The sequence below is a fragment of the Capricornis sumatraensis genome, chromosome 16 (genome assembly GCF_032405125.1).
Source record: "Capricornis sumatraensis isolate serow.1 chromosome 16, serow.2, whole genome shotgun sequence".
NCBI lineage: Eukaryota > Metazoa > Chordata > Mammalia > Artiodactyla > Bovidae > Capricornis > Capricornis sumatraensis.
In genome coordinates, this window is record NC_091084.1 from 40,319,116 (window position 1) to 40,339,085 (window position 19,970).

The following is a 19,970-nucleotide window of genomic DNA, read 5'->3' on the forward strand; positions in this document are numbered from 1 at the left end:
TGCTTTCTACAGGTAATTGAAGTTAACAGTTTCTTGGGTACTTTCCAGAGATGTTTTATATATGTAAAGCAAATATATAAACTGTGTGTTTATTTAATGACATATCATGGGGTTTACTCCATATTAACAGGTGAAGTCATTTTTCTACTTTTTTTTTTAATTGGTTGCATTGAGTGTTTCTTAATTTAGCCAATCATTTACTGGAGGATGTTTTACATTTTTCTGGTTTTTAAAAGTTAAGGACAATTCAATAATGTTACTTTTATGCACAAATGTATCAGTACGATAAATTTCTATAAGTAAAATTGGTAGATCAAAGAGTATATGTTTTTGTATCTTTTTTTAATATTGCCATATTTACACCTTTTTTTCTTAACATGGAAATGGAATATTTTCATTTTGAATAAAATTTTTTCTATTTGACAATACTTTATAATTTAAAAAAATAACATTTTAAGAGTAACAGCATTTCTCTTTTAAACTGGTGCATGCTGTATGCTTTGATGTGAATATGACAGGTTAAAGAAAGTATAATGGACTCAGTATTGCTTTGGAGTCAGACCTGGAATTGGATCTTACTTCCACCAACCTACTGACTTTGTGACCTTCAGCAGGTCACTTAACTGCCGAGCCTCAATGATCTTGTCTGTAAAGTGGGAATAACACCAGCCTTTCAGAGTTGTTGTCTAGAACTGCTGTCTTTCATTGATTCTAACTCAGTTTTTTTCTTCTCTGCATTTTAGTACTGACACTGAGATGCTTCATAATGAAAGATGTGCCATAGTTTTAGCATTTCTTTTCATTCTTGGCATATAAAACAATGATGGCCTTATAATTGATGCTGTCTTAGATTGATGAAGCAGGCTGATTGCAAATACTGGGACAAGTGAACTGTGGTAGGGCGTTGTATAGGCAAAGGAAGTTCAGTGTGATGGGGAAGTTCAGGGTTGCAGAGGGTGTGGATGGGTGTTAGGGGAGTGGGTTTGGCATTGGAAATCGCAGATCCACCACATAGTGGGAGGAGAGTGCTACTGATTGGAACACAGGAACAGATATTACCCACAAATGTGATATATAGAAGTTGGAATTGTGGCAGATTGTTGGTGAATAATAGGACTTTGGCCCATGGTTGAGATTTACGAAACATGTATTAACTTTTGGCAGGAAGACTTTATAAAATAATGCGACTGTTTTAAAGTAGGCAAAAGTTTGACAGACATTTCTCCAAAGATTTACAAATGGCCAATAAGCATGTAAAATGATGTTCAACGTTCCCTTGGGGAAATGCCGATCAAAACTGCAAAGAGGGTCTTTCCTGATGGTTCAGTGGTTGACTCCATGCTTCTACAGCAGGAAGAGCAGGTGTGATCCCCTGGTCAGGGAGCTGAGATCCTCTATGTCCCACACCGTGGCCAAATAAATATTGGGTTGACAAAAAGTCCATTTGGGTTTTCCCGTAACATCTTATGAAAAAACCTGAATGAATTTTTTGGCCAACTCAATAAATAAAACAAGTTAATTAAAAAAAAAAAAACCTGTAAGGAGGTGACTGCTTTGTACTGGGATGGCTAGAATCGAAAAGACACATTTCCAGTAACAAGTATTTATGAGGATCTTGAGAAATGAAAGCCCTTGAACTTTGCTGATGGGAATGTAAATGGAACAGCCATTTGGGAAACAGTTTGGCAGTTCCTCAAAAAGTTAAAGTTACCATATGATCCAACCATTCCACTACTAGTTATATGCCCAAGAAAAGAACATATGTTCACACAAAAAGACTGTATGTGAATGATCATAGCAGCATTGTTCATTATAGCCAAAATGTGGAAATGACCCAAATGTCCATTTCCTGATGAATGGATAAATGCAGTGAGGTATATCCATATGATGGCATATCATCCAAAGGAATGAGAAGTGAAGTGCTCACATGGTTCAGCTTGGATGAACACTGAAAACGCTATGCTGAGTGCAAAAAGCCAGAGACAAAAGACCACATATTGTATGATTCCATTTACATGAAATGTCCCAAACAGGCTAAGCTCTCGAGACAGAAAGTAGATGAGTCGTTTAGTGGTCATAGGGATGGTGGGGGATGGGGGAGATGGGGAATGGCTTCTAATAGGTATAGGATTCCTTTTGTGGGTGGTGAAAGGGTTCTGGAATTAGTGATGGTGGCTGCATAAGCTGGTAAGCTGATACAAACTAATGAATAGTGTACTTTAAAAGGTGTGAATTTTATGGTAAATGAATTATATCCCAGTAATGTTCTTAAAGGGCTTCCCTGGTGGCTCAGTGGTAAAGAACACATCTGCCAATGGGAGATGCAGGTTTGATCCCTGTATCAGGAAGATCCCTTGGAGAAGGAAATGGCAACCCACTCCAGATTTCTTGCCTGGGAAATGCCATGGACAGAGGAGCCTGGTGGGCTATAGTCCATGGGGTCATTTGAGATGACTTAGTGACTAAACAATAACCATGCTCTTAAACAAAAAGGAGGCCCTGGTTCTAGGAAGAGCGTGGATTACTTAGCAGATCATCAGAATAAGAAAAGAGTTAGAGTAGAAGAAGCCCAATTATAGATGAACTGGAACACCTTTTGATTGGAAAAGCCTGTTAAAAGGGAGAAGAAATGGAGATATTGGGGTTTGGGAATAAAAAAGAAGCAATTACGAGCACTGTAGTATTGTGCCAAAGTCAGGCAATTAACAAAGCTAACAGTGCTGAGACTCTGAACGTGGACCATGAAGTAGCTGAGAATGCTTCTTGCCTAAAGCTGATGCGGCCCTGAGGTCTGTGTGGTGACACTGAGCCTGCAGAGGGGCTCCCAGTGTGGGCAGGACCCGGGTATGAAGAGGAAAGATGCCGAGCTGGGACCCAGGTTAAGCCTGCACAGTTTCGTTAGGAGTTTGTACATCTAAAATGCCCCACAGAGGCCAGCACAACATTTAGGCAGCTGTGGCCCACTTGAGGTTGGAGGTAAGGAAGGCTGACTGACTAGTAGTTATAAGGATGGGGAGAAGGGGTGGGTGTGGAAACTCCAGGAGTGCAAGGTTCAGAAAGAACTGAAAGACTAAGAAAAACCTGTGCCTTGGTGCGAAAAAGAGAATGTCTGGGAATTACTCAGATTTCCCACGGGGATGATGTGAGGCTTATAGAGTTCTCTCTGTTTATCTATTATTCTTGTCTGTGCCAGTAATCATTGTGCTTTTAAAAAACGTTAATTAAAAAAATTTTTTTATTGGAGTATAGTTGGTTTACAGTGTTGTGTTGGTTTAAGGTGTTCAGGAAAGTGGATCAGTTTAAAAATTTTGGTAAATCTTATCCTTAAAATGTTAATTAGGCTTTATATGTTATCTGTATAAGACTGTAGTAATTGAGAGATGGCAGCAAACAACTGTTAAGTTCAGGGAAGTGAAATAAACTTTATCGTAGTCCGTGAGAGAGGCCACTGACTTACTGTTGCTCACTGGCTTGTAAATATTATGGCAACAGTGAAAGATGCCCATCTAGTTAGGTGGGCAACCCCTGAGTCAAGCTTGACTTGCATACAAGTGGTTCATGTATGTGAATCGTGGCTGTAGCCGTGGCAGGGTTCTGTGCAGCCCTTTTCCTCCTGTTGACAGTTTTCAGAATCACTCACTGGTACTGTGAATGAAAAATGTGTGATCTGATGAAGCTAACCTATTGGGTAGGCAAAGTTGTAGGGTGGTGGGGAGTGGGGAAAGAGCAAAACATTTCTCTTTTCTTCCCTGCTTTTAAAGCCATGGGTTTGGAAGGATGAAAGTTGTGAAGAATATAGGGAACTGGCATCTGAAATGGTTTACCCACCCCTGAATAGTGTTCCCTTCAGAGTCTGAAGCTTTTCTTCTTGACCGGTGTTGAAAATGTTACTAGAGATTGACTTTGCCCTTGAAAAGAGTAAGCGTCTGCAGAGTCAGGGTGCGCTGTCTCACACCGGCAGCTTTCGTGAATGTGGACTGATAGTTGTCTGCCTAGTGGCTCTGGGTGAGGAGATCGCTGGTTTTACTTTGAGAGCGGAAGGAACAGTGGGGAGAAAGGCAAGTAGTTTTGTACCTAGAATGTTTTCAGAAGGAGGCTAAAGCCTAGGTAAGAGTGTAGTAATAGGGACTTGGGGCAGAATGAAGAGGCTGGGTGTACAAGAGGGTGCCCCTTGACAGGCTTTTCCTCCTTTTAAGTGTAGCTTTGGTTTGGCTCTGTACTCTGGGAAAGGAAACACAACTCCCTTCCCATTTCTTCTTGGGCCAGATGACTCTGCTTCAGAGGTTAGGACTCAGGGTTAACACTGGCTTAGGACCATATTTCAGTGGTAGCTTTTGTGGTCTGGCCTATGGAGCTAAACAGATGAGAACAACTTTTCCCTGGGGAAATAAATGAGCACCAAAGAACAAACTTTAGAAGCAAACTTTTGTGATATAACCAGTTTGTAAGTTGACTGGTACACTTTTCGTAGTGCATACCAGGCCTATTCATTGGCAGCCACATACTTTACTTTTGAGGTGTAGATATCATCACTGAGATTGTACATAAGTGACATGAAAGGCACGTGGTGGCTCTAGACAGTGAGACAATTAGCACCTTCGACTGAAGTTTTGTTAAAGAGAAGCTAAAAGGAGTGTAGGGTTTAGGGTAGCTTTTATTATTCTGCATTAGCATTCTGGAGGATAAATTATGGAGATCTCTGTAATTCTGCATGTTAAGTGAAATGCTGATTTCAGTCAGGAACAAAAATATGTACTCAAGGGCAGGAGTATCAAGCACATTGGAAACATTTGACAAAAAAAAAATTAGGGAGGATGTTGCAGGGAACAAAGGTTCTCTGTGACTTGACAGCTGCTGTTAAAAAGTGACACCGGGAAGCGCCCGGTCTGGCTTACAGCTGCCTGAAGTTGCTGTAGTCTTCTCTAGTGTTACCAGAGGAATTTGCACCGCTCCTGTTTTAGCAAACAGAGGCCAGTGATAGCTAACCAGGACTTTACTGTGCTCTTAGAAATCGATTCCTAGTTCCTCATTATGACCTTCATAATTACTGGGTTTTCCAACAGCAAAATATGTTGAGGCTCTAAGTATGTATGTGCAGAGTACCTTGCTTTACACCAAAGAAATTCTGAAAAGCTTGAGACAGGCCTTGGATTCATCAAATCTAGTTGGACACATTTAACAGGGTTTTAACTGGAACTCTAACTTATTTTAATTTGTTTTGAAGCCTCAAAGACTGGGAATAAAGCAGTGTTGCTTGGTGACCCTCGTATTTCAAGGACTTGCATAGAAGATGGCCTTAAATTGCTTTTGCACATTTAGCCTATACTTTCCAGGAAGTAAATGTGTGGAGAGTTAAGGGTTCTGAGACAAGGGTATTTTTGGAGAGAGAGCTGTCAGTAGCAGTGTGTTCATTGCCCTTTCCGGTCTCTACACACCATGGAGTGGAGAGGATGCTTCTCTTAAGGCCCCTTCGTTGAAGCCAAATGATGGGGGAAGCTCTAATAGAACCATTCTGAGAACTTGACATCTATCCCCTTGTGTTTGGAGAACATGAAGATTAGTATACAAATCTGTGGACTGATAACAGAGCAGAGAAAAAGGAAGAGGACTGTTTAGTTAGTAATATGCAGTTTTTTTTTTTTTAACTTTTATTTTTTTTTATTTTTTTATTTTTTTTTAATTTTAAAATCTTTAATTCTTACATGTGTTCCAAACATGAACCCCCCTCCCACCTCCCTCCCCATAACATCTCTGTGGGTCATCCCCATGCACCAGCCCCAAGCATGTTGTATCCTGCATCAGACATAGACTGGCGATTCAATTCTTACATGATAGTATACATGATAGAATGCCATTCTCCCAAATCATCCCACCCTCTCCCTCTCCCTCTGAGTCCAAAAGTCCATTATACACCGCTGTGTGTTTTTTCCTGTCTTGCATACAGGGTCCTCATTGCCATCTTTCTAAATTCCATATATATGTGTTAGTATACTGTATTGGTGTTTTTCTTTAGTAATATGCAGTTTAAAAGACAATAATAGGTTCCCCCGAGTTTCTGGATGGAACTAGATTTTAAAAGCTTCTGAAAAGAGACACTGTTTGGCTACCTAGAAGATGATGTCAGTCAGGAGGAGGTGTCCTTGGGAACCTCAAGGACTGAGAGTTTTGCAGGACTTACTCATGTCCTGAGAATTGCACGTGGAGGGTCTCACTTGTGTACTCTTCTGGAAAACCTGCAGGCCCTCATGAGAAAGTTATCATGGGCATCAGCTCTCACTGGTAAGGCCTTATCAACCTCCCTTATTTCTCTCCACTCCTTCAGCTCCCAACCCTTAAGGAGCCAGAATAGAGGCAGTCTTGTTGGGGGTAGAAAAGATGCGTAATAATATGGGGAAATCGAAGATGACTGGTCTTAATTATCCCTCTGCTGCTACTGCTGCTAAGTCGCTTCAGTCGTGTCCGACTCTGTGCCACCCCATAGATGGCAGCCCACCAGGCTCCCCTGTCACTGGGATTCTCCAGGCAAGAACACTGGAGTGGGTTGCCATTTCCTTCTCCAACGCATGAAAGTGAGAAGTGAATGTGAAGTCGCTCAGTCGTGTCTGACTCTTCGCGACCCCATGGACTGCAGCCTACCAGGCTCCTCCATCCATGGGATTTTCCAGGCAAGAGTACTGGAGTGGGTGGCCATTCCCTTCTCCAGAATTATCCCTCTACCCCAGTCCAATCACAAAACTCTCAGCTCTCTGTAGAACGGAGAGAAAGGAACTTTAATTTTAGATGAGTATTGACTGATGTGATTAAGATGTTGTACTGTGTTGTTGTTTAGTTGATAAGTTGTATCTGACTCTTTTGCCACCCCATGGACTGTAGCCCACCAGGCTCCTCTGTCCATGAGATTTCCCAGGCAGAAATATTAGAGAGGATTGCTATTTCCTTCTCCAGGGGATCTTCCTGACCCAGGGGTCAGACTCACATCTCCTGAATTGGCAGGTGGATTCTTTACCACTGAGCCACCAGAGAAGCCCAAGACATTGTACTAGACATCTAAATTTATTTTTTTTTCCGATTTTGAAATTGAAGTATAATTCATGTACAGTGTTGTGACAGTCTGCTGTATAGCAGAGTGACTCAGATATACACATACATTCTTTTTTAAATACTCTTTTCCATTATGATTTCACACCCTCTTCCAACAACATAAGAGGTGACTGTACACATAGCCATCACCAGATGGTCAATACTGAAATCAGATTGGTTATATTCTTTGCAGCCAAAGATGGAGAAGCTCTATACAGTCAGCAAAAACAAGACCGGGAGCTGATTGTGCTGAGATCATAAACTCCTTATTGCAAAATTCAGACTTAAATTGAAGAAAGAGGGGAAAACCACTAAGCCATTAAAGTATGACCTAAATCAAATCCCTTATGATTATACAATGGAAGTGACAAATAGATTCAAGAGATTAGATCTGATAGACAGAGGGCCTGAAGAACTATGGACAGAGATTCATAATGTTGTACAGGAGGCAGTGATCAAAACTATTGCCAAGAAAATGAAATGCAAAAAGGCAAAGTGGTTGTTTGAGGAGCCCTTACAAATAGCTGAGAAAAGAAGAGAAGCAAAAGGCAAAGGAGAAAAGGAAAGATCAACACATCTGAATGCAGATGGGTTCACAGAAGAGCAAGCAGTTCCACAGTTCCACAAACACACAGAGATAAGAAAACCTTCCTAAGTGATCAATACAAGAAATAGAGGAAAACAATAGAATGAGAAAGACTGGAGATCTCTTCAAGAAAATTAGAGATGCTGAGGGAACACTTCATGCAAAGATGGGCACAATAAAGGATAGAAATGGTATGGACCTAAAAGAAGCAGAAGATACTGAGAGGTCACAAGAATACACAGAAGACCTATATAACAAAGATCTTAGTGACCCAGATAACCATGATGGTGTGATCACTCACCTAGAGCCAGACATCTTGAAGTGCGAAGTCAAGGGGGCCTTAGGAAGCATCCCTACGAACAAAGTTAGTGGAGGTGATAGAATTCTTGCTAATCTATTTCGAATCCTAAAAGATGATGCTGTGAAAGTGCTTCACTCAATATGCCAGCAAATTTGGAAAACTGCAGTGGCCGCAGGACTGGAAGAGGTCAGTTTTCATTCCAATCCCAAAGAAAGACAATGCCAAAGAATGTTCAAACTACCTCACAGTTGCACTTATTTCACATGCTAGCGAAATAATGCGCAAAATTCTCCAAGCCGAGGCTTCAATAATACGTGGACTGAGAACTTCCAGATGTTCAAGCTGGATTTAGAAAAGGCAGAGGAACCAGAGATCAAATTGCCAACATCCGTTGGGTCATAGATAAAGCAAGAGAATTCCAGAAAAACATCTACTTCTGCTTCATTGACTACACTAAAGCCTTTGACTGTGTGGATGACAAGAAACTGTGGAAAATTCTTCAAGAGATGGGAATACCAGGCCACTTTCCCTGCTTCCTGAGAAATCTCTATGCAGGTCAAGAAAAAATGGACTGGTTCCAAATTGGGAAAGGAGTACATCAAGGTTGTATATTGTCACCTTGCTTATTTAACTTATGCAAAGAACATCATGCGAAATGCCGGGCTGGATGATGCACAGGCTGGAATCAAGCTTGCCAGGAGAAATATCAGTAACTTCAGATATGCAGATGACACCACCCTTATGGCAGAAAGTGAAGAAGAACTAGAGAGTCTCTTGATGAAAGAGGAGAGTGAAAAAGTTGGTTTAAAATTCAACATTAAAAAACGTAAGAACCTGGCCTCCAGTCCCATCACTTCATGTCAAATAGATAGGGAAACAATGGAAACAGTGACGAACTTTATATTCTTGGGCTCCAAAATCACTGCAGATTTGAAATGAAAAGACACTTGCTCCTTGGAAGAAAAGCTATGACGAACCTAAACAGCATATTAAAAAGTAGACACATTACCAACAACGGTCTGTCTAGTCATAGTTACGATTTTTCCAGTAGTCATGTATGGATGTGAGAGTTGGACCGTAAAGAAGGCTGAGTGCCTAAGAATTGATGCTTTGGAACTATGGTGCTAGAGAAGACTCTTGAGAGTCCCTTGGACTGCAAGGAGATCAAACCAGTCAATCCTTAAGGAAATCAATACTGAATATTCATTGGAAGGACTCATACTGAGCCTGAAGCTCCAGTACTTTGGCCACCTGATGGGAAGAGCTGTCTCATTAGAAAAGACCCTGATGCTGGGAAAGATTGAAGGCAGGAGAAGGGGATGAGATGACTGAAAGGCATCATTGACTCAACAGACATGAGTTTGAGCAAGCTCAGGGAGTTGGTGATGGATAGGTTTAATATTTTATTTGGCTACACAGGGTATCAATTTTGGCATGCAGGACCTTCGATCTTCATTGCGCCATAAGAATGAAGTCCTTAGTTGCGGCATGTGGGATCTAGTTCCCTGACCAGGGATCAAACCTGGGCCACCTGCATTGGGAGCTCAGAGTCTTAGCCACTGAAACCACCGTTGAAGCCCCTGTTTCTGTTTTGGAGATAGGTTCATTTGTGCCGTATTTTAGATTCCACGTATAAGTGATGTCATATGGTATTTGTGCTTCTCTTTCTGGCTTGCTTCACTTAGTGCCATAGTCTCCAGTTGTATTCATGTTGCTGCACATGGCGTTCTTTTTTATGGCCGAGTAGTATCCCATTGCATATATGTACTACATCTCCCTTATTCATTCACCTGTTGATGGACAGTTAGGTTGTTTCTGTGTTTTTTGGCTATCATGAATAGTGTTGCTGTAAACATAGCGAAGCATGTATCTTTTTGAATTATAGTTTTGTCCGTGTATATTCCTAGGATTGCTGGGTCACATGGTAATTCTATTTTTAGTTTTCTGAGTAACCTCCATACTGTTTTTGACAGTGGCTGTACCAACTTACATTCCAACCAACAGTATGGGAAGTTTCCCTTTTCTTCACACCTCTCCAGTAGTTATTTGTGGACTTTTTAATGATGACCATTCCAACTGGTGTGAAGTGGTACCTCGTTGTATTTTTGATTTGCATTTCTCTAATAATTAGTGATATTGAACATCTTTTCGCTTGCCGACTGGCCAACTTAATTATTGAAATCACGATGTTCTTTGGGCTGAAAGTAATTGAAAAGCATTTATAATTGAAGAATGATTAGAAAAAATTAGGAGATTTACCTCAGATCTCATTAAATTGCAAGGAAAAGCTTACCCACAGAAGGGCTTTGAAGAAAGTTTTCTGCTTATAATATATTGAGTTTATTAGCTCAGTGTTTCATTTATACATCCATATATACACATATTCATATATACTGGGTTTCCTTGGTGGCTCAGGTGGTAAAGAATCTGCCTGCAATGCAGGGGATCCAGGTTCAGTCCCTTGGTTAGGAAGATCGCCTGGAGAAGGGAATGGCTACCCACTCCAGTTTTCTTGGCCTGGAGAATTTCATGGACAGAGGAGCCTGGTGGGCTACAGTCCAGGGAGTTGCAAAGAGTCGGACACGACAGAGCGACTAACACACATGCATAAAAAGATGAGCAATTAGGAAATTGTAAGTACCAATTACATGGTATACATAAAGCTTGATATATATATATATTTCCAAATCACAACTTTTAACAGTAAGACAGAATATTCAAAGTTGGAAAAATCCGAACTATCATCACCTTAAAGGGTAGGAGAAATTCAGAGCATATTGAGGTCGTTTTCTGGTTAGAGAGTTGGAGGCCTTGCAAAAGAAAGTAAGTGGTTTGGGCTTCGGGTAGTATTCCCATCTTACAGTCAAGGAAACTGAGGTTCAGGCAGGTTAAATGAGGTGCTCCAGTTTTCCACAGCTGGTGAAGAGGGTAGCACTGTATTCTGGTCCATCTCACTCACACCTCCAGCTCCTGCCACTTCACCCTGCTTGCCTCCCTGCACATCAGGATGCTTGGCGCAGTGGGCCTGGATGAGCGGGAAGAGGAGAGTGGCACACACGGCCTCACTGGTGATCGTGGTCTCCAGTCCCCGGGGCAGCTCTGAGCAGCCCTCACCCCTTCCTTTCTGGTTTGCCTTTTGCCTTATCCTGAAGTGGGCCCTGGATTACGCCCTCCTTAAATTAGCCTTGTTCTCACCTCTCTTCTGTTGAGAAAATGGGCCTTAGAGATGTTAATCAAGGAAAGTAGAATAGCATCTGTGTTTGAGTGTCAGTTCTCTCAAATGCCGTAGCCCATACATTTTCTTCTCATCTTGTGCCTCCAGTAAAGACTTTATATATAAATGGATATATTAGTAGAAGGCAAGCCCTCATGAAACCTCATGTTTGGGTTTATTTTATCATTATTTAAAAAAACAATACAGGTTTTAAGACTAGAAGTAATGACTTTTTAAAGTGGAGGGGAGCAGAGAACCGCAGAATTTTGTGTCTAGCTTGTTTTGTGGCCTGGGTTCTGTGCCCCTTGAGGGGCAGGGTGGAGGTGAGCAGGACAGCAAGAAAGGAGAAAATGGAACCATGTAGTTGTTAGTCTCGATTTTCCTTGTTTCATATTTTTCCTGGTACTTTTACTCCTTGTTTTATAGGCCAATAAAGGAATAAAAGATTTGAAATCTTATGAATTATATTAAATAGTAAGAATTCTAAAGCATTCATTAGGATAAGACCTGAACTTAAATTGTAGTTCTCCTTATTAGCTAGCTGGGTGACTTGGAAAAGGTAATTCTGTGCCTCGCTTAAGAATTTAAGAGGGAAATAAATACATATCTGAAGAATCTTTAGGAAAAGTTTATGTGTATCATTTTTAAACTGCGTGTCACATAGCAGATGCTTAATAAATGCTGACTCCTGTTATTGATTGAGGATATATCTTTTTTTTTTTTTTTTAAATGGGAGCAGTGGAAGCAGGAATGGAGGAGGAGAATGAGTGGGCTTTACCTCCAGAGAGGGTGAGTAGAGCAGGAGTGTTGGCCAGAAAGCCTGGAAACTTGATTTCAGTGCTGGATTCATTTGCTCTTTAAACATTAGGCAAGTCCACTCTGCCTCTGACAAAAATCTGTCCTCATAGAGCTTGTATTCCAGTCGGGTTGAAGAAATGATGGACGGTAAAAGAGAAAAAATAAAATATAAAAAGAACTGCAAGATATTCTGACCAAAAAAAAAAAAAAAAAAAAAGTCAGGTTTCTGGGTGAGTTAGTTGGTCTTGAGTAGAGTGAGGTGAAAACTTAGGGTTAAAAAGGATCTAGTATATTCTTCCTTTGCTTTGACCCTGCTTGTAGTGGGGGTAGCACCACTTAACGTGCTACCACCAGAGTTTTAAAAAATGTTTAATAATATATGCAATGTATAATTATGTAGCAATCAGTATAATATATTCTTGTATACACATTACCCAGATTCAGGAGTTGTCAAGGCTTTCCCATGCTCTTTAACCAGTCTCCTTCCCCTGCTCTCTCCCTTCACCCTCCTCTTTCTGTACCCTGTGAGTTTAGAGGACTCCTATGAATCCTGCTGTGTTCAGAAGTGCCCTGCCATTTGTTTACAGCTCCCCAGTGGCACCTTAGGACTAAGCTCACTGGACTTTAACCAGTGAGCTGGGTTTTCTGAGTTTCCCAGAAACTCCAGGAAATTCATTACCCGTCCCAGGGTGTAGACCAGGCACCGCTCTGTGGCAGTGTTTGGGAATTGCATTTTCACCAGGACCTTGGTGCCTGGAGAGTGACTTATCACTCTTGCCACTAATTGCAGAAGTTACATCAGCTTATTTTCTTTCCTCCCGGGCCCCTCCTTATCTTTCTTAAGCCAGCTCATTTGAATGGGAAAAGAATGAAGTGGCAGTTCTCTTAAGCTAAGTGGAGCTTCTATTTATTGTGCGGCAGGAAAAACATTCCTAGCTATCACTATTTGTTGACGCTTTGGACAGTCCTACTCAGACTATATATATATACACATATATTTTTTTTAAAGAGGATTTTATTGATGGCATTTTTATTGTCTTCATAATAAAAAACAAAGCTCAAAACTGGATCACTTGGCCCTTTCTCTTCTTATCGCCTCCCAGCTCAAAATGCTTGCATCTCTTAATAGCCAGCATTCTCTTTGATCTACAGTTAGGCTCAACATATTCAAGCCTCAGTACAATCTTCTTTGTAGTTTTAGCCTTTTTCCGGAAAATCGGCTTAGTCTGCCCACCATAGCCACTCTGTTTCCTGTCATAACGCCGCTTTTCCTGGGCATACAGAGAATCCTTGCCCTTCTTGTACTGTGTCACTTTGTGGGGCTGGTGCTTCTCACACTTCTTACAGAAAGTCCGGCGGGTTTTTGAAACATTCACCATGTTTGCGAGAGCGATACCAGCACAGAAAGCTCAGACCATATTTTATCGGGGAAAATCTCCCTGTCTGAATGGGACAGCTTCCCTAATCTTAAGCTTTTCTCCATAACTCCAAGCAACCTTAAAGAGACTTAGGTCCACATTTGCCCTTCTTCCTACCTGCAAGGCATCCCACCTATTGAAAAGAGGTATTCCTTTCTTTCTAGTTGAGATCCTTCTCTATGCATCATTTCCTGTGATTTCAGGAAAGCATGCTACTTTCTGCACCTGTGACTCTCACTCCTCCTTCAGTGGGCTGAACTCTAGTCCACTGTCCTTTCCTGCCCTTTCCCAAGCCTTGCTGTCTTCCACAATGCAATACTGTGTTTTTTCGTCTTGTTTTCTGCTACAAAATATCCGTCTTGGGCTGTTTGTAACTTTTTTCACCCTCGGGGAGACACTGTTTACTCTTCAGGCAAATTGCTGGGCCTCTATAAGGGAAGGTACACATAGTTACTATGTATTCCTGCAGCATTAACTGCTTACACTTGGTTGCCTTCTGAACAGACATATTCCTGGCATTTCGTGCTAATTTCTGTTCTTTGGCCGATACCTTTAATACTCCCCATTCCCCTTGTCGCAGTTACAACACAGTTGCTAGATGTGTAAAAAGCAGTGGGTTCTGTGAAAGTAGGGACCTTGTCCCTGTGCTGTGCTTAGTCGCTCAGTCATGTCCAACAACTCCTTGCAACCCAATGGACCATAGCCTGCCGGGCTCCTCTGTCCATGGGGTTTCTCCAGGCAAGAATACTGGAGTGGGTTGCCATGCCCTCCTCCAGGGGATCTTCCCAACCCAAGGATCGAACCCAGGTCTCCTGCATTGCAGGCGGATTCTTTACCATCTGAGCCACCAGGGATGCCCCATAAATGATTGCTAAACAAGCGAATGAAACCAAGAGCAAGAACAATCAGCAGAAGGGATTCAGGTATTGAAGAATAGCACTTTGCTGAACAACACACATCAAACTGGAGAGCTTTGTGAACTGTGTAAAGAAAGTGCTGATTCCTAGAAGCGACGGGGAACCATTAATATATTTTATAGAGGAATAGCTTGTATACATACAAAATGCACATATTTTAAATGTACAGCTTGATGAGTTTTTACATATGTATTATATATACTTGTGTGATTACTGCTCAAATCCAAAGAAATATTTCCAGAACTTCAGATGGGGAGCTTTTATCTTGATTCACAGCATGTTGGAAAACAAGTCTAGTCTGTGGTATAACTAGGATTGGAATTACAATAGCCATTCCTGGTATTAGGGCATCTTTTCAGTTGAATAAAAACTCTAGCTCATACCATTTAACTACATGACAGAACAATACACTGACCAACATTTATTAGTCATCAGCATGTGTTGGCACTTCATAGTCATTACTTCATTTTGTCCATTCCATGGGGTTGGGTTGCTATCCTGTTTTACAGATGCTGAAGGTTAAAGAGGTAATTTGCCTTAGGTTCCACAGCTAGAAAGTAGTAGAGTTAGAATTAAATCCAGCACTGTCCATCACCAGAGACTGATCTCCTGTTGGTGATCTGCTGCCTCAAATATCTGGGACCCAAGTTTAAGTAACAAAAATATTAAGTCTTTGGGATAGGAGGTGATGATTTATCTTTCTTACCTGCACAGGATGAATGCTATTTTTAGGCACATTATGACCTGTGGCTCATTAGAATTGTGAGAGGGAAATGGGTCTTTGGTTATGTAACAGAGTAATGTTCCTTAAGATGGATCTCTTATGAGGGGCGATGATGCTTTTAGTGAAAATGGTTCTTTAAAATCTATATATAGCAAGGTCTCTGCAAATTTTGAAAATAGGACATAGCAAAATGAAATGTAGACCTAAATATCCAGAAATTGCAACAGTTAACTTATATTAAACATTAATGAGTGGAATAAATGTATGTCAGTCTTGGTGAAGAGGCAAAATTCTTATAACATTAAGGTTGTATTTCAAGAGTCAAGACATCTAAAGAAAATATGTAACTTCCATAGTCACAGAAAGGAAAAACAATTGCCCTCAGTGTTGCTTAAACCAACAGTCCTCTATATGTGTTATTTTCTTAATTTGGTATCACAATGCAAAGAAACCCATCACAGTGGAAGAATTTGAGCTATCATACATGACTTGAACATTTGAAAAATATACTTACTTTTTGTCCTTTGTGTTTTCAGACAAACTGGGAGGGTCATTTTGGCACATTAAGGGATAACTTGGGAGTCGTCATTGAAGCTTAGGTTTTACAAGATGAAAGCATGGCAGGAAGTGTCAGGTTACTATGGAGAAACATGTTTCAGGAAACTTAAGGTTTAAATACTGTGCTTTATCCAGGTTGTTTAGTGAAAGACTGCTTTCTGTGTTGTTTAGAATAGTGGGTACAAAGAATATTGTATTTACTTTTAGAAGAGGTGTGGGTTCCAGAGAGTCAGTTCAAAGATTGTTTTGATATCTTTTATTTTAAAATGGGGATGGGATGGTGATGGAAATGGCTTTCTACTCAAAGCCCCTTCTGTTGGTAATTTAAAAAAAAAATCAGTTCAGTCGTACAGTCACGTCCGACTGTTTGCGACCCTATGGACTGCAGCATGCCAGGCTTCCCTATCCATCACCAACCCCAGAGCTTACTCAAACTCCTGTCCATTGAGTTGGTGATACCATCCAACCATCTCATCCTCTGTTGTCCCCCTTTCCCTCCCACCATCAATCTTGCCCAGCACCAGGGTCTTTTCAAATGAGTCAGTTCTTGTATCAGGTGGCCAAAGTATTGGAGTTTCAGCTTCAGCATCAGTCCTTCCAGTGAATATTCAGGACTGATTTCCTTTAGGATGGGCTGGTTGGATCTTCTTGCAGTCCAAGGGACTCTCAGGAGTCTTCTCCAACTCCACAGTTCAAAAGCATCAATTCTTCAGCTTTGTTTGTAGTCCAACTCTCACATCCATACATGACTACCGGAAAAACCAAAGCTTTGACTAGATATACCTTAGTTGGTAAAGTAATGTCTCTGCTTTTAAATATGCTGTCTAGGTTGGTCATAGCTTTTCTTCCAAGGAGTAAGTGTCTTTTAATTTCATGGCTGCAGTCACCATCTGCAGTGATTTTGGAACCCAAGAAAATAAAGTCTCTCACTGTTGCTATTGTTTCCCCATCTATTTCCCATGAAGTGATGGGACTAGATGCCATGATCTTAGTGTTCTGAATGTTGAATTTTAAGCCAACTTTTTCACTCTCCTCTTTCACTTTCATCAAGAGACTTTTTAGTTCTTTGCTTTCTGCCATAAGAGTGGTGTCATCTGCATATGTGAGGTTATTGCTATTTCTCTTGGCAGTCTTGATTCCAGCTTATGCTTCTTCCAGCCCAGCGTTTCTCATGATGTACTCTGCATATAAGTTAAATGAGCAGGGTGACAATAAACAGCCTTGACATACTCCTTTCCCAATTTGGAACCAGTCTGTTGTTCCATGTCCAGTTCTAACTGTTGCTTCTTGACCTGCATACAGATTTCTCAGGAGGCAGGTCAGGTGGTCTGGTATTCCCATGTTATTAATAATTTTCCACAGTTTATTGTGATCCACAAAGTCAAAGGCTTTGGTGTAGTCAATAAAGCAGAAGAAGATGTTTTTCTGGAAGTCTCTTGCTTTTTTGATGATCCAACTGATGTTGGCAATTTGATCATTTAAATGAAGCCACCAAAAGGGAAATAGAATTACGGCTTAATTCTATATAACTGAAGTTACTCCAAAAATACAAATAAAAAATAGGAAGTATCATTCAAAATTAAAATAAATATGTAAAGTCAGGGTAGCAAGCAGATTAGTCCCTGCCCCCTCCCTCTCCGCCCCCATACGAGGAGTTTCTTTGCTGCCCTGTTCAGAGTGCTTACTTTTAAGTAGCTTTTTGGTTTGTGCACAGCTCACCATGCAGGGGTTGTCTCTTCAGAACGATGTGTCCCTGGAGCCAGCAGGTCCAGTTTCCAGAAGCCCTTGCTTGTAGAATGACCAAACACCTTCAGCGCTCATTTCTAGCATTAAGCTGCCTTCCTCCAAGTCATCCCTCAGATTTTGTGGTGAGTTAGTGGCAAAATAGGCTTTGAGGAGGTCAGTCAAGAGTGGGGAGTAAGGGAGACACTCAGAACTGACATCAGCGTCCTAGGTAGTGCCCTTCTGGATGAAGGGGGAGATCAGTTGTCTTTTAGATGTGTGTTGCTGGTTTCTTTTTAAAATCTTTTAAAAAGATTGTGAAATGTAATAATCAAACATTGAGTGATTTGCTAGGACTCCTCCCTTCTTCCTCTGCTGCCTTAACTCCCCTTCTGGTGATAACTCCATAAGGTGATGGTTGGGTGGCTTTGCTAACAGAAGAGGAAATAGTTGGAAAACTAACAAAAATATCAGTGAAAGAATAAGTTTGAGATTCATGCAGATTAAAAAAAATCTTGAAATCATGACCTTTAGGGTAATACACAAGGCAACTGAAAGGGAACTAAGACAAGGTGTGAGAAAAGTGAAGAGACGATCAGGCATTGAGGCAGGCAGACTTCATGTTGTCTCTTTTGTTCCAAAACGGTTACAGTTTGTTCTAAGGACTGATGCCTGCCTTTGGGTTGGAGATAGACCTGAATTACAGCTATAGGTGTGTTTCTAGTTTTCATAGAACTTGAGATGTAGAGTTTTAGGTGTATATAAGTTAATTATGAAAAATGGAAAAAAACTGCAGTAGAGCTTTTACAATCTTCTTACATGTTTCAGATGTGAAAATTCAGAGATGTTTAGAACCCTTTCTCCACTTGGAAGCTGCTGTGAATAGATTTCATTCAATAGGGAATTGACATAGTAGGATACACTTTAATACAGTGAAAATATTTTGATGAGTTCTGGGTAAAGTTATGTTGGTACTTGGGCAAGTAAGCATAAATTTTAAAATCATGGTGTTTTTCTTACAGTCTTATTTTGTAACGGATTATGATCCAACCATCGAGGATTCCTACACAAAGCAGTGTGTGATAGATGACCGGGCAGCCCGTCTAGACAGTAAGTAACATTCCTTTATTTGATGGTTTATGTGTCATATTTTTTTAAGTAAGCTTTGAAGTTTTGCTGGGTTAAATAACTACAGTTGAAATGTTAGATGATCTTGAATATAAGTTCATCTTTTTCATTAGTTTTAATTGATGAAGCTACATGTTGGGCAATTTAAATGTAATGTAAAACAGTAACTGGATTGAGAGCAGGTAAAATTAGTCATGTCACTGTAACTTGTTAGAGTTGTGTTTATTAGGACATTTGGAAAAAAAACAAATGAGGTTTTGGCTCTTCCTGCATTTTGATGAAGGCCCAAATGGGTGAAGTAAATATAGAAAAGCTTCAATATTTGCTAACTTGCTTAGAGTTTATAGCACAGAGGCCTTAGCAAATAGTGTTTTGTGCTTGGCTAAACATTCCACTCCTCCACAAGAGAAAGGGCTGTTCTTTTAACTTATATGATTCTTTTATTCACAGAGATCAATGAATACCTTAGCACCTGTACATTCAGTATGGTATTTGCGGGGGTGGGGTGCACCAGCATTTCCTTCTTGAATTTACAAGTATCTTTTTCAGTGCTTTTCACAGAGGAGGTAAACATCCAAGTGACTTTAGAGGTTATCTGAGACTGTCTGCCTATACGGATTTGATATTTTTAACCTTGTCATTGCTATGCTAATGTATTCTAACTACGAAATCAACCTGCACTGATGAAGATAACTCTGCGACTGTCTGCCATTAGAATACATTTGTCTTTAGCATTGAAAATAAAGTGCTAAAAGGGGAATGCTGTTTAAAAAATTATACCAAGTATGATGTTTTCCAAAGGATTCACATTAACTGGGCCTGCCCATGTGAGGGAGCCATTTTTGTGAGATGAACACGTGAACATCATTACATTTCTTGTTTTTTCTTTAGTTCTGGATACAGCGGGACAAGAGGAATTTGGAGCTATGAGAGAACAGTATATGAGAACTGGCGAGGGTTTCCTTTTGGTCTTTTCAGTCACAGATAGAGGCAGGTTTGTATCAATATTTAACTGTAGATCTCTCCTGTTCATGTCTAGATCACTGTTCATTAAATTTGCATTCTTGTTTGTATAGGAAAAGGAACAGTAAGAAAGCACTAAATGGGGCAGGGGAGTCTGAATTCTGATACTTGACCAAATTAATGAATTTGTTTTTGTTTTTAGTTTTGAAGAAATCTATAAGTTTCAAAGACAGATTCTCAGAGTAAAGGATCGTGATGAGTTTCCAATGATTTTAATTGGTAATAAAGCAGATCTGGATCATCAGAGACAGGTGAGAGGGTTTTTGCTCTTGGGAAACTAGTTATTTGTAATTATGTAAGTGAACAGCTATATTTAATGAGAAAGTGCCGTGATCAAAAACACTGTGCTGAGTGTGGCACACTGGATTTGATAGGAGTACTGTAACAGGTGACAAAAGGAAATAGATTTGGGGATATTAAATTTTTACATATTACACAGAATTTCAGTGGACTGTAAACCTGCAGGTATTTTATACCAGCTCCATTCACATATTATCATTT

At 40.5% G+C, this 19,970-nt stretch overlaps 2 protein-coding genes across 3 annotated transcripts in view; one reads left to right on the forward strand and one right to left on the reverse strand.

Annotated features, from left to right (window-relative positions):
• RRAS2 (RAS related 2) overlaps positions 1-19,970 on the forward strand; it is a 78,856-nt gene that overhangs the window by 47,134 nt on the left and 11,752 nt on the right. For both annotated transcript variants that reach the window (XM_068988463.1, XM_068988464.1), the window contains exons 2-4: positions 18,341-18,428; positions 19,338-19,440; positions 19,612-19,720. In XM_068988463.1, coding sequence (XP_068844564.1) covers positions 18,341-18,428; positions 19,338-19,440; positions 19,612-19,720 — 300 coding nt within the window. The remainder of the gene's footprint in view (positions 1-18,340; positions 18,429-19,337; positions 19,441-19,611; positions 19,721-19,970) is intronic.
• LOC138093284 (large ribosomal subunit protein eL42-like) lies at positions 13,038-13,358 on the reverse strand. Its single transcript, XM_068989410.1, has one exon. The coding sequence runs from the start codon at positions 13,356-13,358 to the stop codon at positions 13,038-13,040; it is 321 nt and encodes a 106-aa protein (XP_068845511.1).